Here is an 11,604-nt window from a genome sequence, read left to right as displayed (position 1 = left end):
CAATCTATGTTGCTTTTTGTTTTTGTTGCACAGAGATATAAAGTGATTTGCCTAAGGTCACAAAGGGTCCCCTGATTCAAACTCAGTGTCAGTGTCTTTCCTCACTGAGACACTCCTTCTCTGTAATACCAGCACAGTAATCTCAGAAAAACAGAACTTCAAGGCCAGTAGAAGGAAAGTCTGCAGTTGCAGATAATTTCTGTGAGAAAAGATCACAACCACTCAGTTTCACTTCAAAATCTTCACTGAAATCCAGGAAACACAATCATATTATGATTCTCAGCGATAGAAGAATGGTGATGACGCAGTATTCAGCTTTTCTGCCAGTTTTCCAGTGTGTCCTCCTCCCTGCTCACTACTCTGCCAGCTTTCCATATAAAGGAAGCATGTTTTATTCTGATAATCAAGCAGCGTTATGTTTCTTCAAGCAAAACGAGCAATGTTTATCTGTTCCCATATGTACAGGATTACCCCTTCTGTCGCTGCTGTTACATAGCAATGGAATGGAAATTCAAACAACGGTTTTGTCTTTTGATAGAGTAAAAACTATTAACCCAAATAAAGAGCTCCCTGGCTGCCAGCACCTAGAATACATTTCATTACTATGTTAATCCAGAGTAATGCTTCTTCTTTGCTTATAAATATGTTAAAACGACGAGCCTTCTGGTACATAATAACACAGTGCAAACTGTGGCAGATTGCAGTGAATGGGCCTTAATGGACAACAAGACTGACAGAATACATTATTAAATATACTGTACATAGCTAACTTTGTCCTGGGAACACAAGGGACTTTATACTTTGGCATAGAGGATGTATTTGTCTCTATTTGTTTTAGTTTGTTTATACGTCAACCCTATTTTGACGCTATGAAAAACAAGCCATAAAATGTTAAATAGTTTGATATTTCACTTATTTAATTTCTACTTATAATTTATATCAACATATTAATTAGACCGATATATCTTATATAGGTAAATTGTTATGAAACACTTGTTGGTTATAAAACACAAATATGATTAAATATTAAACAAATAGATCAAAGTGGACAACACGACTATAAACAGAAATAAAAATAGCTATTGTATCATTGAAATGCTAAAAGGTCAATATCCTCATTTAGGCCTCTGGGGCTCAATGTCTGTAATTTAAAGATCCAATATGTCTCTTGTTTTCTAAGTCTTAGGAGTCTATCACCTCTCATATTGGTTTTTTCAATGTGTTCTATACCCATAATTGTTAAACCCTCAGTACACATATTATGTTTTGTGAGGAAGTGTCGCGAGACCCCATGGCCAACGAATCCTTTTATGATATTCCTTCTATGTTCTCTAAATCTTTCTTTGAGACTCCGTTTTGTTCTACCTATATAATAGAGCCCACAAGGACAAGTAAGCAGATAGATGGTAAATTCAGTGTTACAGTTAATAAACTGTTTAATTTTGACAACTTCTCCAGTAGTCGTGGATTTAAATTCAGTACTTTTATTGATGATATGTTTACAAGTCAAACAATTGGTATGTCCACACTTGTAACAGCGTTGCGGGGGTGGTGGTAACCACATGTTGTTGTTATGAATCAAATCTTTCTTCTTATCTGTACCACACTGTCTCAATAAGGTAGGTCCAAGGACATTTTTTAGATTCTTGGCTCGTCTAAAAACGATATCTGGGTCCTTCCTGAGGACTTTTCCTAAAATAGGATCGTTCTGCAGGATTCCCCAGTGTTTCATTAAAATATTCTTTATTTCAGTAGAGGCCCCATTGAATTTTGTAATAAATAAACAATTGCCCTCTTTATTGGTAGTATCAGTTCTAACATCTAATGTATTCTGGCCTTTCCCTACGATGAGTGTACTCTGATTTTGTTCCCTTACTTTAGATAGTACTACCTCTAGTTTATCTTTTTGATATCCTTTTGCTAAAAATTTATTAACTAAAATTAAAGCCTGTTCATCAAAATCTGAATCCTTTGTGCAGTTACGACGAACCCTCAAAAGCTGACCATAAGGAATATTATTGATCCAAGCCATTGAATGGTTGCTTTTTTGATCTAAATAACTGTTTGAATCAACTTGTTTAAAAAATGTTTTAGTTAAAATCTTCTCCCCTTCGTTGAATAAAATTAAATCTAAAAAGTTAACAGATGACGGATTATGTTCATGGGTAAAATGTAAATTAACACTATTTTTATTTATATAATCATAAAAGTTTAAAAGGTCTTCCTCATTACCTTTCCTAACTTACTCATTTCTTAATAAATATTTTCATACCAACTAAAAAAAATCATGTTTCCTGTAGGGTGGCATACTCCATATTAATATTTTCTGCAGCGATTTTGAGAATACTTGAGCATGATTGTGAAGCGATTCCACTTTCTCTTGCATTGATAATTGGATGGTGCAATTCAATCTACTTTGCCAGAGGATTTAAAATGCTGGGCCAGTTTTCAATAATGATTCAGAAGGTAAGGATTGTGTGCAGATAATGAAAGTAGCACCTCTGAGCACTAATCGGGGTTGGTGTGAGCATTTTCTCTAGCTTGAGCTAGTCATGAATACATTGGGCCGTATTTACTAAGCCAGTGTTTCCCAACTCCAGTACTCAGGGAACCCCAACAGGTCAGGTCTTAAGGATATCCTTGCTCCAGCACAGATGAGTCAATCAGCTGCTCAGTCATTTTGACTGACCCACCTGTGCTGGAGCAGGGATATCATTAAGACCTGACCTGTTGGGTTCCCCGAGGACTGGAGTTGGGAAACACTGTACTAAGCCATGCTATTTCTTAATACATTTCCTGGAACTGGTGTACACTTTATGATCCACTCATTTGAGTGGCTGTCTTCTTGTGCCAGAAGGTATCTCATGGTGTAAAACTGTTTTGTACATATGGGCCAATATCTTTAGTGAGTTGGCTTGACTTTGTGTGAGTTCATGTATTTATTTGCATGTCCATTCCCAGAATTCATGCAAATAAGCATGTTTCTGGGATATTATTGAACATATTTAGTTTTAATTTCTATTCCAATCCAATATGGCAAATTATTTCGTTCATTATCAATGATTATCATCAATACTATGTTTTTTCTACTTATTTTCTTCCAATAAACATGGGTCATTTAGTTCCGTTGGCCAACACATTTCAAGCCTGCAACCACGTCAAGGCCAGACCCGGTCTGCAGGTTGTACACTACCAACTTTGAACTGTGTACAGTTTAAATTCTTGGCCATTTATAATATCAAAGCATATTCTCCAACTTCAAAAACCTCTGTTCCCAACATGTTCCATATCTGAATCATCATAAATTAATTTTATTTTTATGAAACTTAATGGGCCATGCTATTTTCCAGTGTATATGGGTGATATCAAAATGCACTTATCAATTGGCCAAAATCATGCTCACGTACTGACTACCAGATACCATATGATACATACTTAGAGAGACCAGTTTGTGACTGACAATATGTTTTGTGTTATATTTTTATACAGATAATCTTTGCCGATCTTCTATGTTGGCTCTGCTTAGTGTTCATTGTTATCATTGGTTTCAGCTCTGGTAAGATACACGTTTTTTGTTTCAAACTGATATCAGATTTTATGTGTTGCCTCTTAAAACAACAGTGCATGTAACACCCACCTCTAACTGAACTGCTTCATAATTGTATAGCGTACACTGTGCTGAACAATATAATTTTTGTACCTGAGGCATTGAAGGGCCATAGCATCTTTGCTAAGTGTAGCTATTCCATAAGACACTTTATGGCATCCGAAGTGAATGGGCCATATGTTGTCTTGTCTTCTACCACGAAAAGGGAGCAGTACGAATGAGTAAATATTGCCAAGGTCACAACTTACAAGGAGCAAACTGGTTTCACCCACTTTAAATGGTGACATGATTACTAAACCACACGTCCTCCTGGTGGACACCATCTTTGAAAAGCTTGAATTCATTTTTGTTTATGATGACAGTCAAATAATTGTAAAGTTTAAAATACAAACGGCAAAAAGACGTTTATGCTTTCGGTAATGTCAATTCACAGCAAACATGAACCAGGGCAACTTTTGTGTCTGAAACTGAGGGATCCAGAGCAAACTCCATATAATGATTATATAATGAATAGGAATGGGAAGAGAATGCTAAGTGACCGGGAGGAATACATTCCTATTCTAGCACATTTCTTTATTTAAAACTGAATTATGTATTGTAGTTTAGACATAGATAATGTATCCTTTGTTTAGGATTATGGAACCTTTTTCTCTACCCAAATTGACTACATCCCAACGTAAAGAGATGGGAGCAGATTTAAGGCACACATGTTTCACATTATGTTACATTTTATTTTAATTGAATGGGCCCAAAGTTAACCTAACCTATCTGTTTTGTTTCTGAAATCTGGGTCTCTTGTACATCAATTAGCCATTTTAAATTACATTAACCTGACCTCCTGAACTTCATATCAATTTTACATTGTAGGTAACAAATTATCCCGTATAAATCAACCAGTCCCTATTTTAAATAGCAAAAATACACTTCTGTTCACTGATAACTGCTACGTTATTGATTAATTATTCCAATATAAAACGTAATCAGCGATTTTCATGACGTCTGAAAGATCAACCGCTTCAATGAAATTTGCTTCCCACCATCTTTCTTTCTCCACAGCCTTTTATGTTATGTGCCAAACACTGGAACTTGAAAGTGATTCATTTTTTAAAGACTTTTCAATGACATTGTATGCCGCAACGGAATTGATGATGGGGCTGACCACATTACCGATTCCTATTGAGACATCTTTTCCTTTGGTATATATTACATATTCAGTCTACATGGTGTTTGTCTACCTTCTAATGTTAAACATGTTGATTGCAATGATGGACGATACATATTGGCGAATAGCACATGAGAGAGAGGAGTTATGGAAAATACAGGTACTATAATAAATATTGTATCATTAAAAAAAATGTGTTGTGGGCAGGTTGACATGAACATTACATTCAGGTATCGCAAGATGTTTCCCAACCGATCTCATTAATGGGGCAATTCTATATACTCTGAAGTGGACCTTAACGCCGCTCTGAAGTTGATAGAATTTACCCCTAGAGTGGGGTGGTTCATAATAATAGCTGGTTGCATGTTCCATAACAAAATGTAGCACAGATTTTGGGGATACAAGTATTGGGTAAAACCTCTCCTGCTAAGCTCTTAGTTAAGCCCAGAACTACAGAGGTTCATTACTGACTTAACGAGGCGTTAACATAGGTTAACACCTCATTAAGTGTTGATGTGTGTGTTCAAAGCTTTATAACACAGTGTGAAGTGTTGTTTTCGGCTGGAAAGGGCATTGTATTAAGTAGAACAGATGTTATCATTAATGAGGGGGGGAAGAGAGGCGGGCATTGTTTTTGCATATAATTTTCTTTGTAGATATTTATTAACGAAGGGTAAATAACGTCCATTAGTGATTTTATAGCGGTCCGTTATTATCACCGAGTCACCGGACATCTGCGGATTTGGGCATTAGTGACTTAACTCAAAAACTTGTCAAGGTGGTTGAATTAAAGTCTTTACATGAGAGTTCTTTCTTTCTTCACAAATGTGTTAATAACATGTACAGTAAGTGGATATTGCCAGAGAAAAGTATGTGTACTGTGCCGAATAATTAATGTTGGCAAGTAAGAAAAGGCCCTTGTGGTTATGCTATTTTTTTCTGAATTATAAGAAGTAAGTTATGAAATGTATCAGTGACTTGTAATAAATCACACCCACCATGATACTACACTCTTTCACATACATTTTCAGGTCGCTGCTACTATTCTTCTTCTGGAACGCCGTGTCCCAAGATTCCTAAAAGCCCGCTCTGGTGTTCCCGGAAGCTCCTTGGGTCTGGATGATAATAAGTGGTATATTGGGTAAGATATACTAAAAAGCCTATTTCTTAAGCCACGCCATAATCTTGGAATGCTGTTTTAGTGGTGTTGCATTTATTGATCCCAAATTAATGGGACACTGCTATGGGCTGTGGTTTTACAACCTGATGGTACCCCAATTTCACATACAATACCAATAGCCAGGGAGAATTCAGTTCACCATTTTTAAGTTATAAAGGTTGATATATATATATATAGACCCATTTAAAATGTTGGTCTTGTTGAGCCTCTGCATATCACATTCCCTAAAGCATTATTTAACCATGTGAATAGAGATTGTATTAGTTATAGCATTATATGTTTTTAAAAAAAATAAATTATTTTTCTTTGTTAGGGTTGAAGAAATGTGGGATGAAAATGTAGTTGAGAAAATGAAGCCACCAATTGTATTACCTACCCAACGCACTCTTAATTGGGACATCGTCAGAATAAATATATTAAAGATTATCAGCATGAGTGATTTCCCAGAAACAACCGCATTAAATGACTGAAGCAGTTCTATGAACATGTATTTTATCTAACAAAGATATCATTTACAATGGTGTATTGTTACTGTATGTATAAATCATGTACATTAAGGGATTAGACAGAAATGAAGGCTGAAGAAGTAGGATAGTTTTTGTTTTGTTTAAAAACACGTTATAATGTTTAGTGTTCTTTATTAGTAATACATTTACAATCATGTTTGAAGGGACATCCATCATTGGAAATTATACATAAATTGTAAAACATAAAACATGTACACTGTCTCTCTGATACCATCCCTGGCTTCCAATACTGATGGTATCGATTCTCTCTTTTCCTTATTTGTGTTTGATTAACCCAATGGACTATATTGAAGGATAAATCAAAGAAGATTTATTTGCGATTATATGGGAAATGGTCAATTGAAATGTGAAAAGTTTGTGTGGAGGCGCCTGTTCACTGTTTTGACTGGCCGGTTCACTCAAAAAGTCTTTAAAATAAAATGTCCCTTTTTTTGCGGCCCTTCATGTTCAGGACCCACTCAGTATCCCATATTTTGCAGGAACAACACAACAAGATGTGGATTTTTCTGAGTATATGCCTAACCTCAGAGGCCGAAAAATCCTAATGTGAACTAAACTAAAGTTTTTTTAAAAGGATAACTAAGCTAACTAGCAGCCACACTCCGTAACAGACAACCAAATAACAAAATTAAATCTATTAGACTGAAAAACGGCACTCTTACCTCAAAGCCAGACTTCATAGCAAAAGAGTTCTGTCAATACTATACTCAACTATATGACGGCCAAAAAATGGGGACCAATAAGCAGCATCCATAATCCCTGTTAATGTATCTATCATTCCTAGATCTCCCTAAATTTAAAGAACACAATATAATCTCTGTAAATAAACCAATTTCAAGTGAGGAGATCACAGCCACAATCAAATCACTGAAACCCTCTAGAGCCCCAAGGCCAGGCGGCTTTTCAAAAATGTATTACGATAAGCTCGCCAAGACACTAATCCCTCAATTACAAAAACTCTTTAACTCCATCCTCCAGGATGTTCGGTTCCCTTCTAGCATGCTCCAGGCGTCAATTTCAGTAATATATAAAGAGGGAAGAACTATTATTCTTGCTAAGTTAAAATCTGAGGGAGCACATCCAGAAGTTAAGATATGATTGTAAAAGTGACCAACGTTGGTGAAAGGTTGTCTTGTAAAAACATATACTATTGAATTAAAAGTCCATTTATATTCATATTTAATATTATATTATTTTCCATTTTTGGAATTTTAAATAACTGTAATGATTTCCTCCAGACATATAGGATTATTGAGCATATATTTTTCTTTGAAAAGGTTTTCATAAAATGTTCTAAAGTTGTTGTTGATCTCAAAGGGATCAGTTAATCTTTTACCTGAGTGATCTGTAATGATAGCAATAGATTTATGGCATATTTTCCCTTTAATTAGATGAGCTGGACCGCTACTCCATTTGTTGAAACCTCTATAATATACATTGTGATGAAAATCTGTGTGAATTTGTGCGCTATTTTGTAACATTGTTTATAAACTTGTTTTACTTCATGGTATTTTCCTTTACTCGTTTCAGTATTTAAAGGTCCTACAAACTACTTTGAAATTGTTGTTAAAGCGGCAATCCCAGCTGGTGATTTTATTTGCTAATTATTTGTTTTTTTAACATAGCAGGGAAGTAGGGGGTCTTCGGTGTGGAACTCCATTAGTTTCAGTTCCAGGTACCCCCTGCTTTGGAAATACCTCTATAAGGGGAGCTGGTAGTCACTCCGCTTGGCTAGCACGGTTCATGTAATGGAGTTTCAAAGCTCCCCTGTCCTGCGAGCCAATAGGAAGCCATGATGTCATCAAGTTTGGCTTCCTATTGGCCAGTATGATGTAGGAGCTTTAAACTTTGCTGAGATATCAGCTCCTCCTTTGAAGGTCTATATCTCAGGAAGCAGTGGGTCCTCTGAGCTGAAATTATTGGGGTTCAGCTCCAGAGACCCCCTGCTTCATAATTGTGTAAAAAATTAAAAAAAAACATTCATTGTTCCTTTAATATCCACGAGTGTGTAGTATGAATGTTCTTTTTTTTGTTTGGCCATGTATGAAATAATTGTTCCCTCAAGAACTGCTTTAGATGCTCTCCAGAACGATGTGGGGTTATCAAGATTAATGACATTGTCATTTGACTAATTATACCAAGCATTTTGTAAAATGCTATTGAAATCCCCTGGATTACTTAGATAATTGGTCCTTTTCCAATTATAAGACTTGAATTGATGAGGGCTAACCAGTAGGTCTAACCATATTGACGAGTGGCTAGAGATAAAAATGTTACACTTTTTTTATTTTAGGGAGGAGGGTTGGTGACGTGAATAAATAATCTATTCCGGGGAAGATGGAGGGTGCCCCAGAATAAAAAGTAATGTATTTTTTTTAAGGATTTAGCAATCTCCAAGGGTATATAAGGTTTGTGGTTTTTTGAGAGGGTGTTTATTTTTAGCCTCACTACTGTCTACTAAGTCATTGTCGGTAACATTAAAGTCACCCCTGACACACCTGTTCATTGGATGAGCTGCTGATAAACAGAAACAAATAATTCATGGTTAGGAAAATTAGCAACATAGAGATTGACTACAAGTACATGCAAAATATCTACGGTGCAATACAACATATCACATCTACCACCCTGGTCAAGTTTTTTGTGTTAACGTTGTATTTCAATTTTTTATGGGAAAGAATTGCACACGCCATATTTATTCTTTTTACGTTTTGTTCTCCTACCCAATTTTTGGCACCATTTTTTATGTTCCCTATCTGAGAGTTGCGTGCCCCGTAGGTTAGCAATGTGAATGTGTAGCCTTTGAAGATTACTCAAGATCGTTTTCCTCTTGGTTGGTGTATTGATTGCTCCCACATTCCCATGAGAGTATCCGTAAATGATGCTGTATCGTAACCACATCTTCAGACTTAGCTTCATTCAAAGCCATAATATCCCTAAATTAACAATTAGATATAAAAACTATCTGTCCATATCCATTTGGTTCTACCTGAAAGTTGAGTTGACCATCGTCCAACCCAGCCTTTTGGTCCACGGCCTGCCCATGCATGTTTAAGATGTCTTACTCGAATAAGCTGGGACTGCTGGAGCACTACCCCCGAAGTCTTCTTCAGTAGTGTGTAGTAACTTGGTTTCCTCACTGCCAAAGAGAAAAACTTGAAAAACAGGAAATATAAAACCAAGAGAGTCAACACAAAGTTAACCAACCATATTGTCGTAAACCTTTTTGAATTCCTCATCTTAAATTGAGGATCAGAGAATAGAGTGAAGTCATAATTTATATGAAATAGAAAATGGAATATAACATACCTGAAAATACAACAAACTATCCACCTTTAAGACCCATCTTAAAACCCACCTCCTTTACGAAGCATCTGAGTAGCTCCGTGGCTGATACTATACACCTCATACATAAACATTGGACCCTTGCAGACGCACTTAGCAGAACTCTCTCCTACTGTCTCTGTATGTCCTCCTACTTACCAATTAGATTGTAAGCTATTTAGGGCAGGACTCCTTTTTCTAAATGTCACTTTTATGTCTGAAAGCGCTTATTCCCATTATGTGTTATTTCTATGATTTGTTATTTATATAATTATCATGTGTATTACTGCTGTGAAGCGCTATGTACATGAATGGCGCTATATAAATAAAGATATACATGCAATTGGAAATAATTAAAGATCACATAAACAATTCGTTTGGCTATTAACATTGACATATACAGTCGGCTCCAACTTGTATCAATATTATCCTCAGTTATTTTCAGTCTTGTAGGCGTTGCCTTTAGGAAATCCGAGGCTTGTTTTGGAGAGTCCATCCACAGGACTTTATCGTCCCTGAGCCTCGCTGGATACAGCAAGGTGAATTTATAGCCAGGTTGGAACAATTCCTAGCAAATTGGTACAAACTCCCTTCTTTTGTATGCAACTTGGGCTGAGTGATTCTGATAAAGTTACATTTAATATTCTTTATAGATCAATTTCCTGATTTTCCTGTAGGCTCCCAATAATTTCACTTTGTTTGTGAAATTTAGGATTTGTACAATGACAGGATTTGGACGGCTGTCTTGGTTATGTTTTTCTGGACCAATCCTATGTTCTCTCCGTATCAACAAAGGTAAGCAAGTTGGGTCTTGATATACTTTGTGGTGTAAATCCTTAGGTGTCCCACCAATCTTGTCCTTTTAAGGATTCATGGATACCAATCAGGCATAGACTGTTTGTTTAGCTCCTGTTTTTTCATATTTGTCAATTTGTTCATGGAGATCATTAATATCTGTCTCACACACCGATGGGCAGAGTTATACTTTATCTAGATGTTCCATGTGCGTATTTAATTGTATTAGAGCTGCTTCTATAGTGTTTTTGAGATCTAGGATTTGTGTCGTCATGCCCAATACTCCCTTCGTTGTCTCTCCTGGTGTAATAATAGTGCTGGTATCTTCCTGATGTGGTGATGGTGGAAGTGGTTCCAAACATGGCATAGGGTTTGAGTATGTTTCCTTTTCCCCCATTCTCTCTTGGAACTTTAGGTTTCACTGTGTTGTCTGCTTTGTCCAGAAATGTATCCATGAGAGATAAGCATGCAGGTCAAGATTTATTGTTAACAGAGGGAGCACCGAGTAAACCCCCCCGCCCCCCTAAAAGAGCACAAAGGGAATTTTCAGCCATCATGTATTAGTTTGTTGTATCGTGCGTTCAGGATTGTGAAGATTTATCTATGCATTTACATCCTGGAGATTTTACTAACAGATTGGGGATGTTTGTCCCTGCAAGGCCCCACTCAAGCTGTTATGCTGTAAACCTCATGCTTTGTCTCCAAGCACCACATTGAAACAGTGCTATCCTCCTCCTTTCTCCCTGCTCTGAAAGTGAGAGTTATGTGAACAGATGTTTGCCACAAGATTACTTTAAAAAAAAAACGTAAATGTCTTTAATAGCTTGTTGCAAAATAAAAATAAATGTTGACAAGATGGCTCCCTGATTTATTTCTGTTATTGTTCATATATATGCACGTAAGATTTGTACTGCTTTGCATAGGTTGCAGGTTTAAAAACTAAGCCCTGGAACGGTGTTTGTCTGCCAGTCTTCAGCACAATCTGCAATTGGGGGAGATCGAGTGGTGT

General features: G+C 36.5%; 2 protein-coding genes across 2 annotated transcripts in view; one reads left to right on the top strand and one right to left on the bottom strand.

Annotated features, from left to right (window-relative positions):
* LOC142465474 (transient receptor potential cation channel subfamily V member 6-like) overlaps positions 1–7,575 on the top strand; it is a 23,350-nt gene extending 15,775 nt beyond the window's left edge. Inside the window, exons 10-14 of the mRNA XM_075569433.1 lie at positions 2,301–2,466; positions 3,490–3,556; positions 4,664–4,929; positions 5,801–5,910; positions 6,263–7,575. Coding sequence (XP_075425548.1) covers positions 2,301–2,466; positions 3,490–3,556; positions 4,664–4,929; positions 5,801–5,910; positions 6,263–6,419 — 766 coding nt within the window. The 3' untranslated portion in view covers positions 6,420–7,575. The remainder of the gene's footprint in view (positions 1–2,300; positions 2,467–3,489; positions 3,557–4,663; positions 4,930–5,800; positions 5,911–6,262) is intronic.
* The window catches only part of LOC142466022 (uncharacterized), a 27,691-nt gene continuing 22,521 nt past the window's right edge, over positions 6,435–11,604 (bottom strand). Inside the window, exon 8 of the transcript XR_012788031.1 lies at positions 6,435–9,615. The gene's annotated coding sequence lies outside the window, so the exon portion shown is untranslated. The remainder of the gene's footprint in view (positions 9,616–11,604) is intronic.

Source organism: Ascaphus truei, chromosome 14 (genome assembly GCF_040206685.1).
Source record: "Ascaphus truei isolate aAscTru1 chromosome 14, aAscTru1.hap1, whole genome shotgun sequence".
In the NCBI taxonomy this organism is placed as follows: Eukaryota; Metazoa; Chordata; class Amphibia; order Anura; family Ascaphidae; genus Ascaphus; species Ascaphus truei.
This window is presented reverse-complemented; position numbering and strand designations above follow the sequence as displayed.